Below are 27,301 nucleotides of genomic sequence, written 5' to 3' on the forward strand. Positions count from 1 at the left end.
GTACTGCACTGTGTGTTTGAAAACAGTTCATCCACACCTCCTCATTAGGGTGCACCACCATTTGCTTTTCTGTAATGCTATTAATCTGTAAGATTATAGAAGGAAGACAAAGACTCATGTAAGATGTTCAGGTCCTGAGACTGAAGTTCAGCCTGCCTTCCAGTTTTTGTTTAGTTTCTTTGATTAATAAAGTTTAGCTCTTATGTAATAGATTTGGGTATATGCTGTCTGGCATTTAAGTATAACCTCCCTGTTGCTGATTATTTATTTATTTCACTTTTTGAAGGCCATGATTAAAAGTTTTATGGATGTCTACCAACTTGCAAGTTCCAGAATTGACATATTAGTGAAAGAAACAGCACCTCATCAGCTTCACACTGCAGCCCCAATGTCCAAGCTCCAGACAGCTTGCCTTCATGAAAGTGAGATCTTGCAATTGGTAAGTTTGCTTTTTAACTACATTTTTGTCATTTGGATTTCCTGACCATTCATGCTGCATGGTTTCTACTGGGCACAGTAGTTTTTCATTATAAATTTACTAGATCAATAAAAACAGTGGCAGCAGAAACTTTCTGAGACTTTTTTGGAAGAGAATGTGGGGAAGCTAAGAGTTAACACAAGAATCAGTTTTACTACTGTATCTTCTTCAAGGACCTGTTCTTTGCTGCTGTCACTGGAAAAGTACACAGTTGAATTTTGGACCTGAAGAATTTAACTGTTGAAAGATACAGACAGTGAAAACATAATGTTGTTGATGGTGCATATAAGCACAATATTAATTAGGATACATGATTTTTTTGTAGACGATTGTGGTAAATTATGCATCTCAGTAAATACTTTGATCCAGTTATAAGGCTAAATAAATCATTATTTTCTAAAATGTTGTCCACGAGGATACTTGAACGTGTTTAAGGCTACAAAGGTGCTTCTTCATAAATGAGAACTGTTTCTAAAGTTTTCATTGAATGTGGGTATATTTGTGCCAAGCATGCAGGAGGCTAGACATGTAAATAAATAACTGGCCTAAATGTGTAGCCAAATATGTCTAGAATGAGACTGTGTAAGTTGTGCCACTTGTATACACTTGATATATTTCTTCTCCATCTTTCTTTTCGATACAAGATTAAGAGCAAATCTTGAATCTTTAAAGGCATTTTTGTTTTGTTTTGTTTCTCTTTTTCTTCCTCCTTTCTTTCACTCTCGTGAAGCAAAGAACCATAAAGAAAACGAGGACTGTTTGGTTTCCTTTTTGAAGAAGATCTTTAAGAGGAGAGCAGTCAAAGCAAATGACAGAAAATATATGTAAGAAAGCTTACATATATCCAAGGGTTGTCTCTGTGACTTCCAAATTTTGACTGATTCCAAAACAATTGCATTTATTTATTAACGTACTTCAAAATTGGATCAGTGTGATGGAAAATTAGCACAAATAGAAAATACATTAGTCAGTGTTGAACTTCACTTTTAAGATCTTGGAACGATCATTCTTGGATGAATGCATTGTCTTACCTGTGGATGTGCAACCTTTCTAAGACACTCAATGAAATTACTTCTTTTCTCCTCCATGCTGCCTTTCTCTATATTTCTGCTAAGTTTACATGCATCCCACTGAGCCTGTGCCCAGTGTAATTGTGTTGCTCCTTTGCCTGTTGTGATTGTTTTTGTTGTTTAGATCAAGATGACCGCTTGTGTACTAAGGATTCGGAAGTCTGCCAAACTTGCTGCAGTGAGGTTTTCTTTCATTCTGACTGAGAGAGCTTTTAGAGAAGATTACACTAGTCCTACTTGTGAAGGGCTATGCAGTGGCTTGATTTGTTACAGTGAAAACAAACAAATTGCACCCCCAGCTCTCTGGTGCCTGTGATTAAATGCAATCCTTTAGTAAGTAATTTGTGTCTGCATACAGTACAGATGTACAAATCATACTATTTGCATTGCACAGTACTGACTGTGGGCCCTTCTACACAGCCCACTGAGGAGAAAAATAGTTACTTCGTGAAAAACAGTTTAAATTGAACTTTAGCATAAGTATTAATTGAAAGTATTTTAAAATTTTAATGTAAAGTCCCCCCTCCAAAAATCCAAATCGTAGTATCCCCTACTTCCTTGAAAAAGTTGTGTTTATGGAATATTTTGTAATATATGTACTTTCTGTGGAAATAGTCCATAATATGTGCAAATGTTTCATCAAGTATGACTTTTAGTACCTTCAGGAGTTACGAGTTTTCAGCATGGCTTACATTTTAAAGGTTTGGTTGAGAGTGTCCTGTTCTGATTTTGGTGAAATTTTGCACTTAATTCTCCTCCGTTTATAAAGCAGCACTGTTTTGTTTTTTGTTTTTTCCTTAATTATTAGTATTTCGTAATAGTCTTTCTTTGTAATCATAACAGTTTTGCTTCTGTGTATTTCCTTTATTTTTTTTTTTCTTTTTTAATTTACATTCTCTGAAATGCAGCTGCCATAGTCACAGTTCTGTTCTCCACGGTTTGCTGCATTTGGGTTGTTTGCTGACTGGGTTTGTCAGATGAGGAACAGAGAAGCCAGCAGTGAGCCTCTAGTATGAAACAAGATGGAGAATTTCACTGAGCACTGAACTCCATACTGGACTGGCACTGCCATTTGATCCATGAAATTTAAGAAACACTATCACAGTTAAAAAATTCTCAGTGGTCTTCCCTTCACGTGTCTCTGACCTTATGTCCTCCTATGACTTTCCTTAGGAAAGCCTGATGTGCTTAGAAGCTAGTCTTTATTGGAAGTATTTCAACAGTTGGAACTGTACCCAACGGAGGAGAAGATACCAGCTGAAAGTGCTCCCGTGCTGCTTTTTTTTTACTGTTTGTTGTTGTTATTCAGCAACAGCTACTAATGTAAACATCACAGATTGGACTGTGCTTCGAGGTTTCCTTTTAAATGAACACCCGCCAATATTTTAACAGTACCAGACTCTACTACTTTGATCCATTTTATGTCTTCAAATATATTAACTTATTACCATGCTTGTGCTTTCATTCAGAGTTGTAGGAGCAAGTAGGCTTTGAACTGAGAGCTTTTAAATGCTGTACTGTGAAATAGCGCAGTCATAAGCAATTACTTTGTGGGTGCTGTGGGGTAAGATGTGGCATGAAGTTAGTCACACAGCAAGCATGTGAATCCCTGCCTAAGGGAGTTTGTGGCCACAAGTGCAGTGTTGTGGGGAGTGGATGCAGTGACGCCGTATTCTTCAGTGTGCTCTGACACGTTCAAGTTACTCACTGAATTCAGTTCATTTATAGTAGTGCTCCGGAAGGTGTCGTCATAGCTTTCAGACCTGAGATTTTGTGCCTGGTGTCAGTGCTATTGTCAGAATTTTAAGAACATCAAGTCTTTTGGTACCAGTTTTGACAAACAAAAGAAACCTCTTCTGCCCCATTCTAAGTGGTCAGGTGTTTCTTTGACCTGGAGAGTACTGCATCTCTGTGGCCTTATGCATGCAGCTGATCTCATTATACTCCCTCTTTTCTTTTTTCTTTTTTCTTTCTTTTTTTTTTTAAGCTTTTTTTTTTTCTTTCTGTCACATCAGTATCAAAGGAGAGTAGGAAATGAAGGGGAAAATAGAGCAACTTTATTAAACTGATGAGGAGGGAAAAGCTTCCTTTGCTATTGTGGATAAATGGAAATTTGGGGAGCCAGCAGGATGACTTTAACTGTAAAAGGTGAGAAGGTTTCAGATGGGTGAGAGGGGTTCAGTGAAAGACTCCAAGAGGAGCAGAGTTCTCATGAAACGAGCCATGAAACAACTGTTGTCTTTGGATGCTTCTCCTAACTGGGGCTGAAAATCAAATCACTCATTGCTTTATGTGGCTTTTCATCATCCTTGCTTTTTAACCCCTACAGTTGTGGCTACGTCTGTCTTCTGTCTAAAAATTTCTAGTGATATCTCACACAGTAGTGGAAATGCAAAGATCAAAAGTTTTGATAAAGTGAGAGAAGTAAGTAAAGTGATCCTGTGTGTAAGAAATGCATATGCCTTCATATTTTTTTACGGAAGAACAGCATTAAGCAGAAAGTGTACTTCCTACTCAGAGTAGCCACCTCTCAGTTCTCATTCTCTACTTCCACCTCATCCATGGGAGGGAGAGAGACAACAAACACTGTGAACTCAGACTTACCAGCTAGTGACACCACTGACAGTCTCTTCCTACTTAGCTGGACTGTTCAGGGCAGTGCATATCTTTCCCCAATGTTTTTGTTTCCATGTCACTGCTTTAATCATCATTTGAAGGCTGAGAGTCGCAGGATGCAGTGTCTTACACGTAGAATGATGAGAAGGGAACTGGAGAAGAAGAAAAAGGCTATTTGACTTTTTACTTGTTGCTCAGGAGAATGGCTCACACTCTGTCAGTGTGATGTTATGTGACAGAGAACGTGCTTCATGGGCTGGAGCCATATCTCTTGTGTTAGAACATGGAATGACTGATGCAGCTGGGGGAATTCTTGCCAGATGTTGCATGAAGCAGATGGGTCCTTGATGAAAGCCCTGCTTGGCTTTTCCACTACTTCATGCTAGCCTGGTGCACAGTTGAACCAAAAAGATTTTTTTTTTTTTAAGATTTGGAATTGAACTGGTTTTGTGAAAGATTTGAGACACTTACTTTTAATTTGCCCTGCAAAAAAAAAAAGCAAACTTAATATTTTCATTGTTACCTTTGTCTTGCAGCGTTTTTTGGGGGAATAATCCAGGACAGAACTCAGTAAGATGTAAACCTCAAATAATTGCAACATTGCTCTGTATTGTTAATTAGTGGTGCATGGATTATTTACCATGAACTGTATGAATGTTCTCCAAGTGTTACTAAGCAAAGGAACCTGTAACGGCCCCACAAGGAGAATTTCCCAACTACTGAGATAATAATAGAGATGAAAGAGTGGAAACACCAGTATGAGCAAAAAATTAAAATGATTCCATTTTCTAAGCTCAAAGTCTTTATTAGGATGACTCTGGAAAGCAGGAATATCTACCAGGGAGCAGTTCTTTGCAGAAGTATTTGCACTTCTTACCTGACTGCAAGCAACTGGCCTTCAGCTGACAACTTTACTGCACAGTCAAGGAATGCAGGTATCCTGGTATAAATGCTCACCTTGTTATGTGGTATTGCTTACATAAGTAGCAGTTGTAACCAAGCTGTATAAATCATGTAGTTTAAACTATTTGCTTATTATGTAGTACCAATAAAAATATAATAATATGAAACCAACATTATAAATCACATTTTGTGACTTGAGGCAAGGTGTTCAAAAACAGTTACAGTAATCCAAAAACACATTTGCTGTTTGGTAAAGAATACTTCCTTTTCTTTGGGAAAAAAAAAAAAAAATGATACTCAATATTCTAGGTATGTGAACTTTTAACTTGTCAGACTATTGTAACATATTTGAAAATTATAGTAATTTGATTAAAATGTTGCCTATAAGGCAAGAAGTTCAGTTAATAGAATCCATATGTAATTAAAATGCAGAACTAAATGTAATCAGACCCCAGTGACTGGTGCCTTCATATTGATAGTTTTACAATGGCCTCTGGGGTTGAAAGTTTATGTTAAAGTTACTAATGTAGCTGTGTTCCAGAAAATGAGCAAGACATTCTAGCCATTTCAAGTATGACAACATGCTGAAGCAATGGTCGTGCAGTACAGAGTGTTGATACTCTGAATGCTAGGGGTGTCTTCTGCTGGCAGGTGGCAGAAGGACAAGTCTGCTTGAATGTACTAGTCAGAGAATTGCATTCAGCATCAACACTGTTGTGTGAACATCCCTAAATGAAGGATATTGCTGTGAGCATGTAGAGGTGTCCTTCGTCCTTCCCTTCAGTAATTCAGTTACTTCATTTGTGTGAATTCACCTTTGAATCATGTGAAAGCTGCAGACACAACACGACGTACCAGCCCACAGAAGAAGTTTAAAAAAATTTCCTGAACTTAAAAAAAAATAATATTTTCTCTGGACAGTTTTAAGAGTCGACATCCTGTGTTAGAGTTCTCTAATCATCACCAGCACAATTTACAATCAGAACACACAGAGAGCCAGTTCAGACCAGCTCATCTGTTGACTTTGGCAGAAGCCCTTAATCTCACTGTGTGCAGCTGCCACTTGAGAGCTGGGGACTCGGCAGAGAGCCGAAGGAGGGTGGGATACGGGGTTGGTCAAGGCATGAACACATAGGCCTGCTTCATTTCAACAGTCGTACACTGCTTTTTTATAGTCTTTTTATTTTACAGCTTTTTTTTTTTTTTTTTTTTTTTTAAAAAAAACCCTGAAATTAAATGAGGACCTCTCATGAGCCACTGCGCTCCAGGCATAAGAAATTGTAATGTCTGGCTTCCAGAAACTGTCCCGTCAAAATGTGCTTCTGATTAGGTGGCTTAATTACAGCTGTGAAAACAATGTTGATTTAGGCCTCAAGATTCCAGTGCATGTCAGCCGTTATTAGCTAGCCTTGGACTGAAGCCACCATTTTAAAACTCTGTACCACTAAAGTCACACACTGCCTGACAACTTTTTATTTAGGCAGAAATGTTGCCAGAAGCAACACATTTTATGCAAAATATTTTTCATTGCGCAAATTTCAAATGTGACACTGTTGATGGACATAAAATGGGTAGTTACGGCTGGACTGCACCGAGCCCAAATCCTAACTTTTGCAGAAAAAAAGGAGAAGAAGAAAACCCGCCCTGTTTAAAATAGTTCTTATAAAGTTTGACTGACATAATGCTTAATTTTAATTCCTTTAATTCAGTTTTATTCCAAATCCAGCATGTTGGTTTAACCACCCAATTTTATTGCATCTAAATTTTCCTGACAGTTTCATTTGCTGTTGGGAAATAAAATTGCCATTTTTGCAACATGGGAAATAATGGCTAGTTTCAAAACCAATATGTTTGAAACTTCCTTTGCCTGAAGCAGGTTAAGGCACACACTCAATTTACTTTAGGGGAAAAAAACTCATTAAATAGTTTTTAATATTTTAATATAATTTAAGTAACTGCTTTCACAGTGGGAAAGCTTATTAGGCCCATGTATTTACACCTGCAGAGAGGTAAATGTTTGGGTAATTAGGTGGTTTCCAATACTTCAGCTATTCAGTGCAGTCGCAGAGTTAATGCCGTGAATGCTATCGATAGACACAGTGCGTTCGCTGCATTTAAGCATTACATTTCTACTGGTAGTATTCTGCTTTCAAATGCTCAAGAAGGCGATTTAAGCATTTTGTTTAGTTGTTTTTTTTTTTTTTTTTTTTTTTTTTTTTTTCCCTTTCTCTGTTCTGTCTGTTTTGAAAGCCTCTTTAATGACAAGAATTGGCCAAGGAATGTGAGTGAATGTGTGTGGGTGTTAGCTCTCGGCAGTTGCCTGTGCTTTGGAAAAGCAAGGTCTACGCTCTCACTTCACAGTTGCCATGAAATTCCAAATGTCCATGCTGTGCGGTTTAATGGAAACCATGAAGCTCCTAAATGACCACAGGTTTATTCCAATGTTAAACATAAAACAAATCTTTCAAGTCATTGGCTGAGCTGCAGAAAAGGAGGGTCATGTTTTCAGGAAGCTCAGCTACTTTCCCTTTCTCGTTCATGGTTTGCATTTCTGTGGCATTAAAAATGTGTTTCTAGTAAGGTACTGGAACTACCAGCCTTACAAGCAAGGGTCCTCAGTTCCCAGGACTGAAAACAAGACACTTGAAAGCTAGCACTGTATTCATCTCCTACCCTAAGTGCTCAGGCCAGGGCGACAATTGTACTTTCTAGAGTAACTAATTGGAAATTAGTTCTGAGAGACTAATGATGTGGACAAGGAAACAACTCTAAAGCATAGATTCAAGTTTGCCTTGTAGAGAAACGCTGCCCATTTATTCACTGTTTGCACCAGGTTAACAGGGGAAAGGAGCTGAATGCCTATGTTTCATTTTGTTTCATTTTTGAAGGAAAAAGATAGAAGCGAGCCAGTCTTTTATTTTATTTGCAAAACGATTTGTGGGACTTTGTGGAACTGAGTGTTTCAGAAAGGCCCCAGTGGCTGTGGAGGACAACGTTGAGTCAGGAGACAGCTGTGTGATACTGTTTTCCTTGTCAGATGTCTATGCAGCAGTCTTTCAGAGTGTGTTTCATTGGTAATACGCAGTGTTTTTTTATCTGCCAGCTGCATGTGTTTGCTTCGTGTTTGCTACATGCCTTTGTTTCTTTTGCCTTCCTCCCACACCTCACAAAGTAAAATTTTCAGAACATCTAAATGAGAGAAACTTTTAAATATGATTGCGTGTACTGCTAATGCTATAGTAGAAATAAAAGTATTGGGAGTGCTAGACATGCTGTTATTTTGAGAACCTGATATTATAGACCAGGACATTTAACCCCGAGAAAAAGTTTTTACAAAAGAACAGAGCCAAGGACACAATTTTACTGGCTTTATAGAAGAAAAGGAATATTTTCTACAAAGGCAGACAAATTCACTTCTTTCCAGACTCAAGAACTTTTACGCAGGCCAGAAGGTGCTTCCTCCTCCTGTTTGAAGAAGTTATTTCAAGAAAGGGAGCTGGGAAGCTTCTATTATTCCCCGTTAAACTGTGGGTTAAACATAAAGAGAATGTCTGTCTTTCCTGTGACTGTGAATTCACTGAGAAATTTTTGGAGGGAATTAAAGCATAGCTGTGCCTGAATGAGTCTAGCTCAGAAACTTAAATGGTGTGCAAATGCATGGAATCCAGATTGTCGTCTTCCTCATATTTTCATATCATCGTAAATTTAAATCACATAAAGTATGCTGTTGTGAGTAATGATTTCCTTGTGTCCTTCTGACTCCTCCTTAATTTTGCATTTTTGCACATCTCAAGCTAATTATTCAGTGCAACATTAAAGAAGAAAATTCCGGGCTGATCTTCATTCATTAGCTTTGATGGATAGTGCAAGCTGTCGAGATGCTACCTGGGATTTGAGATTAGATCAGTTGGTATAATAGGTGGAAGGATTTTTGTTGTCTTTCATGCCGTTTCTTCTTATTTTGTAACAATATCTCAGTGTCCACCGTGTAGGGAGAGAATCTTGTTTCTTGGCCAGCCTCAGAAGTGCCTGTATGTGCAGCATGCCCTCAGTGCAGCATGCATAATGCTACATTCACTCACTGCAATAAATAAATAAATAAATGTGTGCTGGCATTTAACTGGATTGGGCTGGGGAATCTACAGTGGGGAGCTAAGTATTACCCTCAAAAGCTATATTTTAAGTCCTTGTTAAGCAAAACCTCATGTTTACATGTTCGTGTTTCCCTCTGGATGGCAGGAAGGCAATGCCTAGTCCTAGAGAATCCAGTGTCAGCTAGGGGCAAACCTTCCCTCGAAGGAAACAGCTACCTCCAGCGACTCTCCTCTTAGTCTGCTTCTGGTGCACTGCCTTGGAAGGGTCAGGCATCATTTTCCACTATCAGTCGGTCCCACAGCAGATTTCTCAGCTATCGGACTAGGCCATATAGAAGATCCTTTACAGGCCAAAGAGAGATAATGATGATGGTGAAGAAGGGTGCTGTAAACCACAGCAGTCTCCTTGAGCTTGTGCCCTTCTGTAATTTATAGTATCAATTTTTTTGCTTATGCTCTTTTCTCCTACCTTCTTGTATAATTGTTCATGTTTACATCCTTTTCACTTGGGAAAAAAAGAGCAACCTTTGTGTTCTTTCCTGTGACATTTTCACTACAGAGTAACATGTTTTTGTAGAAATACTTCTGCTTGCCTACTTCCATTGTCTGATTGTTTGCATTTTGTACTGTAAGGATAAAAGTTAATGCAAGAAATAAAAAAATGCTCTCTATAAAATATGTTAGAGAATATGACTTGCACAGATAAAAAGACAGGAAATTCAGTGTTAGGGCATAAAGCATAACACTCTCTTAACTCATGCCTGTTCTTGTAACGGAGACACGATTTGGGGGCGTACAGCCAGCAAGTTACATCTTAGTGTTTATTTTTATTGGGTTTTACATATTTAAGTCACACTGCTTAATATTTAACCAGCATATACTTACTTATTTATTTATTGTTGTCATCTTTAAATTACGTATAAAAACCTTTCATGGAAGTCTGTGGAACCCCACATTATGTAGTAAAGGCACAGTTTTTCCAGTTAGTCATAGTGAGGTCCTATTTTCTCCAGAGACCTGGCTCCCTGAAGCAATTTGGCCTGTTGAATAAACTAGTACTTGAAGAAATTTTTACAGTGTGAAATGAGTACCTGATAGGGTAAAGAACTTCATTGTCAACTGTGGAGATATTATCATGATAAAAAGCTTTTCAAATATTTTTGTTTCCTTTAGTTCGTGCAATAGTTCAGTACAGTTAAAGAGATCTAAAAACACGATGTGGTCCTTAAGATATATTTTTCCCATTTTACAAAAAAATTATTCCTTTGTTGACTTTCTCCAGAAGTTCTAGCTTTTGGAAAGGAAGGAACCTCTTTTCTCTAAGCAACCAACTGAATTTTTTTTTTTTTTAGTGGAAGGTAGGGCACCTTTGATATACACAGTAAGTAGTAAAGTGTATTAAAGTCCTAAAGTGGGCAAGGATAATGTGTAAAAACAGCAGTTTCCCTGCTACATTTGATACTATTAAGGAAGCAAAGTGGCATGATGGTGACACAATTATTTCCTTCCATCATTTTCAGATACTGTAATTGCTTCAGTTCTTCCTGGTTTTTGGAGAGAGATCTCTGGAACTTTTAGAGCCATGTTAAGACACCACGCTTCTGAATCTGTGCCTGAACTGCAATTGACGTGTGGTTCACTAAGGAAATGTCACCACACAGCTGACACTGCAGTACTTGCCTTTGCTAAATTTGTATGTTCATCAGTATTTTGAGAAGCCTTTTGTCCTATTTAGATATTACAGGTAATTAACCGCAGTTGTGAAATAGCTCCCTGATTTGGTTGAGTACCTGTGTGTGTGTCATTTGATCACAGAATGATTGGCTCATATGGTGATTACAGGGGTATAATCCCTATTAGGGTTCCTCTCGGTCTTTCAGGCTCTGCAACACCAAGGTTCCTTTCACAGGGTATTCTAGTGGTACTGCACTCTTTTGGGAGCCTGAGCAAATCCTGCAACTTAACTAGGGCAGCCTGACACTAACGGTCGCCCATTTCATTTCAATTTGCACATGCCAAAACATCCTATAGCTTTAGAAATTTCTAGCTGAATTTAATTCCTTACTGAAGCTTACTATACTATAAATGAAAGATCTTTTGGAAGAACGTAATCTAATCAGGAGTTCCGAGTAAAGGAATTTTAAAGGTACCATTCTGAAACATAGGAAGCACACCAAATTTACAGAAATATCCCTGCGTAAAATGATTTTTTAAAGTTATGCTACAGCTTTCTTGCTATAAAATCCAAAAAGCTTGAAGGAACTTCTCTCCAAGTCTCCTTCTATGCTTCTCATTAAATTCCGATAAAAGCGTTGTGTGCCGGATGAATGTTTTCAGTGTTGTGTGTGGTGGCTTTTTTTTTTTTTAAAAAAAAACTCTTCTGTGCTTTCAGAACACACATTTGCCATATGTATACCGAAGGATGAAATTCCATTAGCATTTTTTTTAATGTTGATTCGCATAAAATATGATTGGCATGCAGGAAATATTAGTTCCATTTGCCTCACTCAAACTACATGTTCAGCCTCACAGAAAGTGATGGTCTAATACCTGACTGAAAAACAATTCTTAGAGGCTGACTCTACTCTTGAATCTAATAAGTATAAAAAGTTCTGTTGAAGCAATTGTTAGAGTGTTGTTTAATCTCAGTCTGAAGTATAACTGTGTATATAAATTGGGCCAAAACCAACAGATATAGTAACCCGAGCTCACCCACACTCAAGTTGTTTATAACTGATAAGCTTGATTCCTTGCCCAGTTAGTGTAATTTGGATCATGCATTTACAAAAGACCTACATGTTAGCTGTCAACTGAAATTGAACCTAAAATAGTTTTTTTTTTTTTTTTAGGCCATTCAGATATCAACTGTTATTTTATAAGCAATACTGCAGGAATGCCAACTGTGTTCCCTAACCATTACTGTTATAAAGCTACCCTTCAGAACTACCCTTTTGAATACACACTGCATGAGATACTATGTGTAGTTTACAGGAGAAGGAGTAATTTCCTCCTGAAGTTACATGAACCAAGTTTTACTGGGGATGAATGAACATTAAAGTGTTTGTTTTGAATAAGCAAACAAAAGTTTGAAAAATGCCTCAAACATACAGGGAGCCAAAGGTGAATCTTTCTCTGAGCTGTACTGAGGGACAGGGGATGAAGCCCTTAGCAGGTTTTTGACTGAGAGGTGACAGTCTATACAACTTCACCGGATGACCAAGAAAATATCACTGCACTGGCCAGTGCTAGGAGGGTGGAACCTTTTGTCCTCCTGCTTCATTGATGGTTTTAATAATAAACATTGCTGTTGAGAAAATAAAGCTGAAAGCAATAACAGCTCACTTCTAAGCGTGGCATGATGCTGTCATTTTTCACTCTGTCATTAGAAGATCTTTTAAAGAGGCCTCTTGGTTTAATGTTTTTTAGACAAGCTGAGTTACAGGCCTATAGCCTATTGCAAATGTAGTTGCTCAACATGCAAGAGTTGGTCTATATTACAATCTTTGTTAAAACAAACAAACAAACAAAAAACAACAGAAAAAACTCTGTTTTTCAAATAGGTACAGACAAGTTGCATTAGTCATCCAGCCTATCATCCCAATTCTGTCTCCTGTAAACTACCTACAATCCAGCATTTTCTATGGAATTCTAAAGGCTGTCAATTCATGAGTTCAGAATCTCTCTTCACATTTCAGGATCTGTAGTTGTTTTCTCCACTAAAAAGGCTTGTCTTTTCATGACACTTCTTTGTAAGCCTGAGTAATAGCATTTTCCTACTTGAAATATGAGTGAGATGCTCATTACATTCATTTTTCATTGCTGAAAATTACTCATTGTGGCATCAGCAACTTCTGCCAGAGGCGCACCAGTTCCAAGGCATAGAATCACAGAATTGCAGGGGTTGGAAGGGACCTCAAGAGATCATCGAGCCCAACACCCCTGCTAAAGCAGGTACCCTAACTCCCTATGACATGCTTCTTCTTACCACCTTTCATAAAGATAAGTTGGTTCTATCTCCTTGCCATAAATTACTGTTGAAAGATGTGTGTGCTTTACACCTCAACCAATATGTTTCCTTTTTGTTTTCCTTCCTTCATGTTTACAGCTTCTCTTGAATTTCCAGTTTCTGCAAGCTGGTTGTTTGCTTCTCTTTGAAAAAACAAACAAACAAACAAACAAACCAGACCTCTTATATAACACATGCTCTTTCAGTGGTTTTTAGAGAGAACTTCAAGGGGACTAGACCCTATAGATATGCTGGGATGGCAAATAGATAACATAATCTTCTGAATTTACTGTAGTTTAGCAAACAACTGAATCTGTACAGACTCAGTGGATAGTCTTTTGAGTAGTTGAAACCAATAAGGCTACCACAAGGCATTCACTGCAGCTTCTCTCATAATTCTGCTGTCCAGACACTCATCCAGTCTGTTCCAGCTTTGGTTAACAAGCCTCTCCATCAAAGGGTACTTGAATATCATCAGTGCACGCTGAGTATTGGCTTCTTGAAGGAATTTTCTGACTTAGATTACATATTTATTCAAATTCTTTGGAGAGAAGTGGTGAGCAAAAGAATATTCTCAAGGCATCTGTCTTGAGAGTAGCAGTGAGTTCCATGTTTGCTCTCATTTTAAAATAAGCTATCAGTAGATCCTAAAATAATTGTTTCCCATTTAAAATAGTTCATTTGTTCTGTTAGCTACATAGATTCATTGTTCTGATCCTTATTCTTTAATATACTGCATTTTGGCAGAAATACATAGCAAAAAATAATATTCTGAATGCCTGAGTATTCTTAATGCAAGAAAACTGAATCACAAAGACAATTCCAATGTTCATAGACATTCCTTCTTTATATTACTAAACGTTACTGTTAGAAATAATTATCTTTTTCTGTATTTTCCCCCTTCTCCTGTATTGCTGATATATCTTCATTAATATAAAGTGATTGAAGTGTTTTATTGAATTACTGTAATTTTATTTTTGCCAAAATATTTGTGACGATTAGCTCCACGATTCTGCATTAAAATTAGTCTTTGGTAAAAGACAGATTAATGCACTACTGGCAAAGCTCATCCTCCCTTGTCTGTTTAGTAATGAAATGCCTAGATGGTAGTTGCACCCGTTCTGAGCAAACAGACAAAAAAGAAGGTAGCTAAGCATTTTGCTGTGCGTGAGCAGTTAGAGGGCAAGCAGACACCATGCACCTTGACCACCTATTATGAAGCTTTTTGCTGCAATGTCAAGTGAAAGCGAGTTAATTGGGTGAAGCTGTAGAGCATGTTAGGGGCATGGTAAAGGGTTGCTGTCTGACAGCTGAATGTCAGCAGGAGCTAGTCAAGTGTGGCTGAGAGACAGAGACCTGTCACAAAGTTCATGTGGACTATCTCACAGTTAGGGAGATGAAATGTGGTTCTGTCTCACTTTCTCCCTCATTGCATTCAAGCACCTTAAGATTTCACACTGTACGTGTCAACTCTTGTTCTCTAAGCTGTTTTCTCCTAACACTTCTGCATTCAAATGATTGGACAGAAGATGCTAATGTTTGGCAAAATGAATGTAAATACACTTCTTTCCTTTTTATGCTAGAGTGGCAGTATGCATGCAACTCAGAAGAAACTTTGAAGGCTTACGTCAGACAGTCACACTGCCTAGGAGTTCAGCTGATGACTGAATACATTTCTCAAGAGAATATGAAGTTTGACACTTTAACTTGTTGGATGGTGACTGCTTTTCCATGAACGCTGACAGAAGAAGAGTCAAAGCAGTGAGTGGCAAGTACTACTTCATGAGCCACTTGTGCCTCAGCGTAAGGCCATGTGTACTTTTGTCTCCAGTTGTAGTGATCATCTCATCTTTTTGGAAAAAAGGAAAGAGCAGCAAAGGTGACCATCAGAGAGAAACACTGATCAGAGGCAATAAAAAGCAGTAGTAAAACTCACATAGACTAAGAAAGGCTTATTGGAAGCAACAGGAGTGTCAGTGTGTCAGAGTACACTGATGCAAAACATGGAGAGCTGTCACAGTGGCTTAGTAAGAATACAGTGTACCTTTCAGTGTTGGTTGCACAACACAAAATAAACCAGTAGACATTCAGATTGGGTATTAAGACTAAATATAAATGAATAAAAGTTGCGTCTATTCTTGAGAAAGTGGAAAGTCTCTGGTAGGCAGTATGGGCAAAAATTCTCTCTCATGAGATCATGCTCCTGTAGTAAGGAATTTGGAAACTTGGATTGAAGACCATATCAAGTGAGCATTTCACCATGAAAATAGTGCACTACATTTTATTTTATTTTATTTTATTTTATTTTATTTATTTATTTATTTTATTTATTTATTTATTTTGCATAGTGTTTTGGAATTTTTATAGTGCAGTGCAGACAAGTTGACCTGAAAATGGGAGATTGCTATGTGTATTCCAGTGCAGATCTGGAAAGAAAGACTGTAGGCTGTAGGGTAGATTTCTGGCCAAATATTTGGAAATCATTAAAATTAACAATGCAAAACCGAATTCTCTCTCTTTAAGTGAAGAAGACATTTAAGATGAAGTGTTCTGATGTGGTAAGCCATCTTCCATTCTTCAAATGGAACCGATTTAAGTATGTTTGAATAAAACAGCATTTTCTTTTAGAAAACAAACAAAATATTATGAAATCTTCCTTTAATTGTTTTTAATTGAGCCTCAAGAGTGTGATTTCACTGAATGCATTAAATACAAAAGCACTATAGAAGCAGGATAAAAATATTTCCAGATATTTTATAATCATGTTTGTTTAATAACTCCTGAAAGTTGAAGAGGGAATTCTTTGAAAATGAAAAAAGCCATTAGTATTGTTGGCTGGCTGCATCCAAGGAAGAAAGTGTGTTGTGCGTCTACCTTTCTGACTTAATATATAATGAGTTGGCAGTCCACTGAATTATTCTCTGATGGTAAATTGTTTCCAGAATCCAGGCAGGAGTGCTGACAATTAACATTTATACTGAATGTTACAATTTTCCTACTTTGTGTCAGAGCAGAAATTTAGTCTTACAGTCTCAGAATACAGAATTGCAAAATCATTGACTCAGGAAGCAAACTTTCTAGTTTTGGCCAGCATACATTCTTGCTTTGAAGAAGTTTGTTAACTAGCAATGTCAGTAGTAATACTTTCCATTTTAAGCAGCTGTTTTTAGCATTTTCATCAGCCTGGTGTTTTATTTGTTTCACTTCAAGTGAGAAACGGCTGTTTGAGCTACTTCTAATAGCAAGTGAATTAGCAGCATACTGATGTCCATTGGCATTGTGAGGCAAAACCCAAGTCAGTTTTGGTAGAAGCAGTCTGAGAAGAAGATTGTGAATGATCTGAAAAATTGCATCTTTTTACAGGGAAATAGGTTTTCCACATAAGTGCAGCAAAATGGAATCAAAGATCATGCCTGTTTATTTAACACTTACTGAGATAGATATTGCTGCAGTGAAGTGAAGGAACACAGTGATAGCATAGATGGAAGAAGATGGAAAAATATTATTGTCCATTTGGTTTGTGCCTACATGTATATATGTTCTAGATTTGGGGTGAGGGGGAGAAAAGGGAAGGAATCAGTACCAGAAATCAACTGTGAAGAAATATATTATTTCCCACTTTTCCCCTATTGCTCTCAGCTTCTGTGATTAACTTACATTCCTTTCTATTCTTGAGTGGCTGTGATACAGCCTTTTCAGAGATTTTAGAGATCGCTGAGAGAAACTGCAGCTTGCTTCTCCCTCTGCACTTCTATTTTCTGCCAGGCATCCTCACTGTCTGGGTAGCTTGTAGTGCTTGTAGTGTGGTGACTTTCAATAGATAACACTTTTGCCTTGTAATTCAACAGTCATCTTTAATATGCCATGGGATAAAAGAATGAGTAACAGAGAACCTCTGTAGCTGAGTCTTTGTATTACACTGCAACTTTGGTATTCTTTCTGCCCTTTCATTTCATCCCATTCTTGGTCATTTTCTCTTCTAAGTAGCTTTATTACTTCCTTACCTCAGTCAAAGTAATACCTGCAAGTTCGCAGTCCAGAAGCCTTAACTCACAAAACATGTTAATAGGTTCACTATTCATATGGACATATATATAATAATTTTATGTATGTTACAAAAGGGGAGAAGGGAAATTTGTGCTACTGTGTTTTGAAATTGAATATCTGAAAAGAGTTTAAAGTGACAAGAATTAGTGGTGGGATATTGCTGAACTGGAAGGAGTAACATAAATAATAGAGGGCAATTGAAAAGTTGTGGTATTACAGTGAAGACTGTGGTCCAGTAAAATTATCTTTGTGTTGACTTTGAAGGCTAAAACCATTCTGACTGATTTGTGGCTTCCACTCTGGTTATAGATCTTACTCCTGCTGTTGAAGATAAACAGTATATTTCTGACGGTGTATTTCTTTATGTAGTTATTTATTTGCACCACTGACAAAACAGATGCAGTTTTCTACTTCCAAGCATCTGACTGTGTGGATTACTTCACAAGTGTTGATATATAAAAGCAAAATAGGGTGTCTTTGATCCCAACATGATGCTTTTGAATAGGCTGGTACATGCATACCAGCATAACACTGATGGCATTGTAATATGCTCTCGCAATGTCATACATTATAAAGCAACCCGTTATGAATCAGTTTTAACTTTTGTAAAACAGTACATATATCATGAGACAACCACTTAACTAGATCCTAAATGTGATCATAGGTTAGTCACAAAGGAACAGTAGAGAACAGTTGTTTTAGAAATCTTCTTTCTGTGTCTACAATAAAAAAAAAATTGCTTGAATTAACTACTGTGTAAAAACCAACTATGTCATAACATAGACTAATCGTTCATATTTTCTTTTCTTTTGGGAAAACGTGTTTCATGAAGTTAGACTATCAAATTTTGAAAAATGACCATAGGACATGACCGATTACTGTGTTCCGTAAACATTTTGAAAGCCTATTTTTGCCAGACCTGCTGTGTCCTAAACACCCATTTACCTGATGAAGTGTAACAGTTTAGATAGAATCATCTACAGCTTATCAGGTAAATAAAAGTGCTGTGTTAAAGACTCACCTGAACAGATACCTTATTTAAGATACGTAATTCCTCTTTTAAAAATTACCTGAATGCATATTCATATGATGGATAATGATTACAGCCCTGGCGCAGTCATCTGAGTTTGTCAGTTTAATACATATTTTAGAAAGGTCTCTAAATATAATAATGTTTGAAGGGCTCTGTTGGGAAATTATAACTGCCTTTAAAATTCTATTGTATGGGTATGTGTTCAAACAACGTGTATTGTAGCAGTTCTACTATTTTTCCTCTACTAACCTAAAGAACATGGTTTTCTTATTCTTCATGAGTGTATATAATGATATTGCATCAAAACAGTTCTTATGAGTAACGGCCAAGATTTTTTTTACATCAATCACATCGTTATTCGATCTGATTTCCCTTCTACTCAATGAATAGTGTTCTGTTCCTTGTAAGAAGTACGGCACAGGATCTGGATAACTAAAGCAGAGCTTTTTTCCCCCAACAGTGAAGCTTTTACTGTAACATAGTCTATTGACTTGCTGCCAATCATTAAGTTTCATACTTTTTTTTTTGCTATTCTCAAAGGAAATCTCATTTCTTTTTACTGGGATTTTGATGCCATATTCCTCGAAAAGTAACATCACTATATAAAAAAAAGAAAAAAAAAAGAATATTGTGAAGTAGCAATAGTAGCATGTGATTTTAGTCATTAAGATATGCTGATAAATTAAGATAATGAAAGAAGTACAAATTTCAATGTTTATATTTATCTTCAGTATTTATTATCCAGAGTGAAACCTGGATACTTATAACTTATGTCTTAGTGACTTCATTTACTTACACACAGAAGTATTTCTAGAGTCTCACAGTTTATTTGCATATTTCAGTATCTTCTTAATATTTTCTTATGAATGACTCTTTTTTTTTTTTTTTTTTTTTGAGAGAGAGAGAGAGAGAATTTATGCCAGCTAATTAAAGCATACAAATAACAACCTGTTAATCGGTGTAAGAGGTGGATACCTTCATTGAGATCTCATTTTAGATATGCTGCTACAAACACAGTGAGGCTTCTTTGTGCTTTTGCTCTGTAGTGGTTCCCATTCTGCATAGCATTGAGCAGGACTGAATAGGCAGTGTGTTACAGATCACTCTGGTTATCTCATCCTCATAACCACCGTAGTTTAGAAAAACTAAAGGCACTACCTCATTTTAGTTATCTCCTTGGACCAGTCATCTAAATAGGCTACTGTATGTGTTCTTAATGAAGGTGTAGCGTAACCCAGCTGTTTACAGGAGCTGCAGTATTGCTTGTGATGAGCCAGGAAATCAAAAGAGTCCATATCAAAGAGAACTGTTGAAATAGGTGTTAGAAGCAACCATTGATTTTTCTCCGGCAATAGTAAGAGAGGAAAAAGGGATCTTTCATGAATGTGTCTTTATACATATGGTTGAGTCTGGATTTGTTGAAATATGAATATACATACACCCTGCTGCCTCTCTCTGTGTATCAGTGAGTCTGTGTATTGGAACCATATATATGCCTGCATATATATGTGCATTTCTGCCTCACTGTGTATTTGTGTATGTGTATGCACATACACTCCTTCTCAAATGCTGAGAAGAGATTGTTTAAAAAATAAGATAGACTGTAACAGCCTTACTTTTTGCTTTATCCATAGTTGTGCTTTGCATGTGAAGTTTTCCCATACTTTCTGGCATAATGAAATGATTAATTGTATTTTGCACAGCTGTGAAGTACGTTGGCTAAAAATACCTTGATAAAGGGCAGAAAAGCAATATGACATTGCATTTTGTATTTTTTAATAGATATTTAAATAAATATGCAGTGTCTCTATTTAGTGTTTATATTAATGTCAATATACTGGTATTCATAATCTTTCAAAGTAGAATGCACAATGTTTTGGTTCTGCAAGTTATTTAATGCTGAATTTTAGCTGGTCTAACCTTTGTAACTGTTTGACTGAATGTCTGACTCACTGAAAGATGAGCTGTGTTCCCCAGCAAGGTGCACTCAGTGTATATTCTCAACAGTCTTCTAACAAGCTAATGCTCAAAGAATATGAAGTGTTTGATTTCAATTTATGGCCAAATATATTTTAAAGTAACCTAATAACTTCCACTGGTAACAAAGCACATTTTTCCCAATGACAGTGACAGAGGTAAGTTTGTTTACTTGCTTAAGAAAATCAGAACTTAGGAATGATGATGAAGAGGAGTAAATGTTTCCTGTGCATATTTTAAACACTTCAAATAATATGGACTGTAGTTTTATAACACTTTTATAACACTTATGGTGCAGAATACTGTGTTTCTGCTTTGTTTCTGCTTATTAAAGGTTAATATATACATATATATATATATTCAGGTATAACGTATTCTAAATAACTGAAACAAAAAAAGGACAGATACTTCATATACATCTATTTGTAAAGGGTATATTACATAAGTTTAAGAGGTACATTAATATATATATACTATTTTTCTTGCTTGCTTAACATTGAATGTAGTATCCTTCAGGATTTTATTTTTTATATTACTTCATTTTGCTTCAGGAATCAAGAGGGAGTTCAAACATCACCATGACTTCAAGCTAGGAATTCAGCCTGACCAGCGTTGAATCCCAGATTTTTTGGCATTGCAAGCTGATCTTGACACATCCTACAACAGTTTTATGCACAATAGAGCCAATTCCCAGTCTTCAGTCTATTCCTTCAGCCTGAATGTCACATCCAGTCCCAAAAGAACAATGGAAAATGGATTTTGTATCAATAATCTTTGAGAAGGAAAAAAAATTGCATTAATGTAAAATGATGCAATTAAAGTGCAATTTTGTTGCTACCTTTGGATTGTAGTTCAGCGTTCATATTTTTTGACATTAATTTTACGGTTTTATGAAAATGTGCATTCATATGTTCACATTTCTATGCTTCTAGTTCTTTGCATACCAAAACAGTTATTTTTTTTAACTTTTATTTATTGTGGTTGCTCATTTTTTATGTAATATATTTTTAAATGTTAAAGAATGACACATTTTGGGTAATTTTCCTCAGTCTTAAAAAAAAAAATCAATAAGCCATTTTAGTCTCTATCTATCAAAGTTGTTTCATACTTGTCTATTTTAAAGCAGGACTGCAATACTTTAATAGGATTGAGAGAGCTATTTGAAATGTATGCCAATGATTCCTGTCATTTCATGGCAGCCCTGCCATGGTTCACTGAGCCCCCTCTTTTCTCTTGTCAGCTCAACTGAAGACAAGCATTTAGTTGCAAACTTTAAGCAGGTTGTGCAAAACAGAAATGATGTGACTGCTTCTCTTCCTGCACAATAATGTCACTGCTGGTCAATGTGAGAAGGTCAGGTTGCTCCTTGTAAAGCTACATGATACCACTTGCCTATTTGAACAAGTTAAGTTAACTGCTGAATCTGGTCCCTGCAGGCATTGAAAACTCACCCTTTTATCAAGTCTGCATTTCATAAGAAAGAAGAACAATGGTGCAGGGAGGATTTCTGATGATATGTTTATGTACTTTATAAGGACAGTTCCCAAACCAATGTTGCAGGTAATATATTTAGTTTAAGCTGAAAGACTTTAAAGTAATGGCTGTTTTGACCTTCAAATAGACTCCTTTTTTGTTGTTGTTGGTAGGACCCAAGAGTGACACCCATCTTTGATGCTGACAGAATTTAAAGCAAGGCCATTGCCCTGCATTTTCTGCCTTGTAGCACACAAAAGTAAAATTGTATGTCAGGCCGAGATGTCGGGGAGCTGACAAGATGCCCCAGTGACATTTCAGCTGGAAAGAGCAAGTGTCTTGCAACCAAGTGGTCAAATATCAAATAATAGGTCAAGCAGGAAGGAGCTGAGTTCTAACCACAAAGAGGTTTCTGGTAACTTACTTGACAAGCTATTGGGCGCTTTGTGGCTTGACAAAGTGATGTTCTGTTGGGTATCGCTAGACAGACTGTTCTTTATCGCCTTCAGAAGATCAGACATTGACATTGATTAAACTCTTTAACCCTTAAAGGTTAAATCCTAGCAGTTTCATCATTGTGAATGAGGAACAAAAGAAAATTTGTAATATACCACTTGTTTCCATATTAATCACTGAACTCCCCAATGCTATTAACTTTTGATGTACTATGTAGTTTTTGACAAAAAGATTGAATGCAAAATCTATATAATAGATTGTTTCTTATTATGGACCAGTGATACATTAGAAAAATAATATTATGCATTATGGAATTTGTAGTTTCTTCAAATATGTCAAAGACGGGATTTGATTTTAGAGTCCTGACTACTGAAATTCCATTTTTTTTCTGGAAAACAATATTTGTGTAGATAATATATGACTTACAATGATCAAAGTCTTCCAAACGCCCTTGTTCTCAGGTACCAGAAAGGCTGATATAAATCTAAAATACCTGACAAAAGAACTTTAATCAAAGACTTTCAAGTTTTCAAGTAGCCTCTTGTGCAAGTCCATTGCTGACAGTCATGACACGCATGTGTACTAATACACAGCCATACAAAAACAAATACTAAATTCTCCAAAACTAAACTCTCACAGTAAAAGTTATCTGATACAGGAAGAACACTCCTTTTCTTTATGCTGATGAATTTAGTCTTGAACACTGAAGACAGAGATTTTGCTTCTCTCCAAAGTGCTGGCTCTCCTGCTTCCCGGCAGAGACCAATCTTGGTAAAGGTGCTGTAAGTACTGTATTCTTCCCTGACAGATATAACGTCAAGTATCCCTTATGTTTGCACAAAGAATGAAATAATATATTTCATAATATATTGAGCGGATTTTTCAGTACTGCATATAGAAGTGTTCGTGTGTTTCATTTTTAAAATATATCCTCATGGTACTCTACAGTTTCAGGAAGACAGTGCTATATTATCTCAACCTACTGAAGAAAATTTGCTACATACTTGTCCCTTCCCTGTCATTGCCAATACATGTGATATTGTGTATGTAGATACAGAGAAGTGATTTATTTATGAAATCTGTTTTTCTTTCTGAAATCCATATCTAGCTGTCACTAGGACTGATCTCCTCTAGTTACTTCAGCTGCTCCAAGCATTAAGATTGTATAGAGGTCATAGCTATGGCAAACTGATTGTAGTTAATAGAAATAATCTAGCAAGCTATGATTTCTCACATAAACTGATTTGTATGCTTTCATTGAAAGGAGGGCCTATACCTCATCCAGACTGTTTAAATACCGACCAGCTGAAAGTTACAGACTTTTTCATAAACCCATTTGCTTTGAAGAGACTTTGAAATATGTGTTGTTTTGATATTAGATGTCTCATTTGTAGTGGGAAGCTCCTCTTTCACATATTATAAAGAAGCTGTTGAGTAACAAACTGGATTATCATTAGTTAAATACTCCCACGTTGCTTTTCCATGCATGTGATAAATTGGAGTTTGTGATAAATTCCAAGCAAATAGAAGAAATCCAGCTGGCAAGATCTCCTGTTAGTAGTTTACAGATGATCCCACCAAGGCATTTCTTTCCATTTTGGGAGGACACAATAAAAATCATGCTTGTGTAAAAGGTGACAATGCAGTTTGGTAGAAGTAGCTGCCAAAAGAGCATCCATGATTGATTTATACCCTCTGCTCTCTTTGTCCTGCTTCAGAAGTTACAAAGTTTGAGACCTTAAGCCTTACTTTCAAGGCTATGCATGGTTTGGGCCTGGGATGTCAGAAGGACTGCTTCCACTTAAGGAACCTCAATTCCGTCATCTATATTGTTCTGTGGGAACAACGAAGTTTTCCTTAGAAGGAAGCCTGCTTTTGGTGGGATTAGAATATTCTCCAGGATTTTTGGAAAATCACACAAGAAATAATTGATTACAGATCTGCCTTCTGGTAGGTCTAAAAATAAAATTAACTTACTTTCCCAAAAAGCAAGTCATCTCTAGAAAGAGACTGTGAATTATATGATTTTCACTGAATAGGAAGTTTTACAGTCTTTAATACAAACTCCTTGAGTATGTGTTTGCATGCAGTTCTCAACAAAGAGTTTATTGAGGTGACTGTGTTATCACTCCACATATTGTAAACAATTAATACTGCAGCAGTAGCAGAAAAGGGCTTTTCAACTCTCCTTTTCCCCCACAAATATTTGCAAATTCAGTACAAGCTTTACTGTTAGTAAAGTTTGATGTATAATTATGGGAGCCTTCTCCTTTGCTGGAAAATAATGTTTATTTCTGTACAAAGTAAATAAAGGACATTTGGGCTTGGAAGGCACCTCTGGTGATCAAGTAGTCATGCTCAGAACATGGTCAACTAAAATTACTAAGGGCCATGTCCAGTTGGGATTGTGTCTCTGCAATAATGGAGTCTATATACAGTCTCCCCTGTCAGCCTATTCCAGTGTGAAATCACCCTGAAAGTAAAAATGCTTCTTTTCTTACGTTTAAGTGAATTTTGTGAATTTCAGTAAAGTGAACTTCTGGCTGTTTAAGGAATTGCTGGATGAGATCCCTCAAGATGGAACAGAGCTGGCAGCTCTGTAAGATACCTTTCAGAGAGGATAAGAGCTCTCCATCCCTCAGTATAAGAAAACATGCAGAGGCAAGAAACTGGCATAGCTGAACAAGTATCTGCTGGGCAAAGTGAAGGAAGGGAAGCAAGGAAATGTACAGGCAGAGGAAGTATGCAACCTAGGAATAATGCAGGGATGTTGTCTGGATGTGCAGAGAGGGGATCAGGAAAGATTCTACAGGTACACTGATCAGACAAAAAAGGCCAAGGAGAGTGTACCTCATCTGATCAATGAGAAGAGAGAACTGGCTTCAACTGACATGGGGAGGTCTGAGGTACTCTGGAAGTTCTTTGCCTCAGTGTTTCCTCGTAGCCAGGCTTCTTGTGCCTCTCACATCCCCAAAACTCACATCCCTGAATCTTTCAGTGAGGCATAGGGAACAAAATCTCTCCTACTACAGAGAACAGCAAGTCAGAGACTAACTCAGACAGAATGTGTACAATTCTATGGGTCCTGGAGAAAATGGGTCAATTCTTCACATCAGCTGAAAGCACAGAAAGTTTTCTGCTGGCAAAAACAGACACAGAAAAAGCTGAGGTACTGAACAAGATCTTTACCTCAGTCTTCACTGCCAGTCAGGTTTCCCATATCTCTCAAATCCTTGAACATCTGGAAGGAGACTGGGGGAATCAAACTCCCTCCCACTGTAAGCAAAGAGCAAGTCTGAGACTACCTGATGAAAGTGAATAGGTACGAGTCAAGGAAGTGATTCAAGGTAGCCGGAGTGGTTCCACCAAGGGCTGATCGTGCCTCACCAATCTGATGGCTTCTATAGTGGAGTGACAGCATCAGTGGTGAAAGAAAGAGCCACTGATGTCTTCCCCCTGGACCTGTGCAGGGTCTTAGCTATGATCCCACAGCACAGTTTTATGTGTAAACCGGTGAGACCTGGAAGTGAAAAGTGGTCTATTCGGTGGTTAAAGACTTGGATGGATGATCGCACTGGAGGGTTGTGGTTGATGGGTCTATGTCCAGGATGAAACTGGTGATCCATCTTGGATCTTCTGGGGAAGTTGGGCTTGTTCAGTCTGGAGAAGAAAGGGTTTAGGAGAGACTGTAATGTTGATTTCTGATACTTAAAAGGAGCTTATTAACAGAAGGTAATGGACTTTTTACATTGTCTGATAAAACAAGGGGGCATGTTTTTAAACTAAAAGAGGTGAGATTTGGGTTAGATGTTTGGAAGATGCCCCATCCCTGGAGGTGTTTAAGGTCAGGCTGGATGGGACCTTGAACAACCTTATCTGATTGGCTGCAACCCTGCCCATGGCAGCAAGATTGTGTGGTGCTTAAGATCCTTCCTAACTCACCCAGTAAATGCGCCTGTGATTCTGTGATTCTATCTTTCTGTCAATGATTTGGGCAAAATAACATTCCTGTCTTATGGTCAACTTGGAGTCAATGAAGACATCCAGATTCTTTTCTGCTATGTTGTTCCCTATCCGATTAGTTCCCAGCCTGTCTTAGATCCCCATCTCAGACACTCCTTTTATCTCTTTTGTCAACAGCAAACTTGTAGAGGGTGACTGCATCTCATTACTAGGTCATTAGTGAAGCTCTTAAGCAGTCCTGACCCCAGTACTGACACTTGTGCTACACAACTAATGACAGACTTACCGGTGGACCTTGTGCCATTTATCATAACCCTCTGACCCTAGCTGTACAAGGAGATTTGAATTCACCTTGTTGTTCCCATACCTTGTTCTTATTTTCTTATTCAGTGGTGGGTCATTTTGCTGCATATATATGTATATATATATGTATATATATATAGATATAGACACTGCAAAAGTGCTGTATTAAGTGAAATATATATTTTTTATTTTTATTTTATATATTTTTTTAATTTTTAATCACTTGTTTGTCATTTTCATCAGTTGACTCATTTTATTACTGAGAGCAGCATTTGATCATACTAGTCATTTCTATACTTGAGAAGTTACCAGTGTTTATTGTTATCCAAGTCTGCTTATTTGGAGGTACAGGCTAACACCTAAAAACTATTTAAACTCTCTTTTGAAATACAAAATTACATCAGAAGAATTTTTCTCATCTTGTTTTCTCTTCTTCAATTAAAGACCAGTGAACCTTGGTCAGTATCAGTTAGATCCAAATCTTTATGTGAAGAGTATCTTTCTCCCATTCTTGGACCTTGACATCAAGCTTACTCAATGTTTCTCTCTCAGTTGTTGATCAGCACTGAAATTTAATATGCTTGAAACTTAAACTCACATTGTGGATCTGCCAGGACAGTCTTCCCTGTCTTTGCAGCTTTCATCTTGCCCACTATAATGTTAGTAGACTCTGCTCGATTCAGCCTTACTTAGGTCTTCATAAACTCATCCTTTTTAGATAATCATTTCACATTATGCTCTCTTTTATGACCCCAAAATTTACCTGTTACAGTATTCAAGTATCTTCTTTCCTCCATGCTGAACACTGACTACTAAAACAATGGAATTTAAAGAGATCTTAACACATATTACAACTATTTGTCTCCTTTATGTATGATGATT

General features: G+C 37.2%; 1 protein-coding gene across 10 annotated transcripts in view; it reads left to right on the forward strand.

Moving 5' to 3' along the window:
• Positions 1–27,301, forward strand: part of CCDC171 (coiled-coil domain containing 171) — a 253,486-nt gene that overhangs the window by 141,957 nt on the left and 84,228 nt on the right. For 6 of the 10 annotated variants that reach the window (XM_004949106.5, XM_040656232.2, XM_040656233.2 and 3 more), the window contains one exon: positions 287–439. In XM_004949106.5, coding sequence (XP_004949163.2) covers positions 287–439 — 153 coding nt within the window. Of the gene's footprint in view, positions 1–286; positions 440–2,721; positions 4,941–4,974; positions 5,100–14,750; positions 14,929–20,775; positions 21,068–27,301 lie in introns of those variants that run through there. The other 4 variants (XR_005843077.2, XM_040656236.2, XM_040656237.2 and 1 more) reach the window with 4 other exon arrangements.

Source organism: Gallus gallus, chromosome Z (assembly GCF_016699485.2).
Source record: "Gallus gallus isolate bGalGal1 chromosome Z, bGalGal1.mat.broiler.GRCg7b, whole genome shotgun sequence".
In the NCBI taxonomy this organism is placed as follows: Eukaryota; Metazoa; Chordata; class Aves; order Galliformes; family Phasianidae; genus Gallus; species Gallus gallus.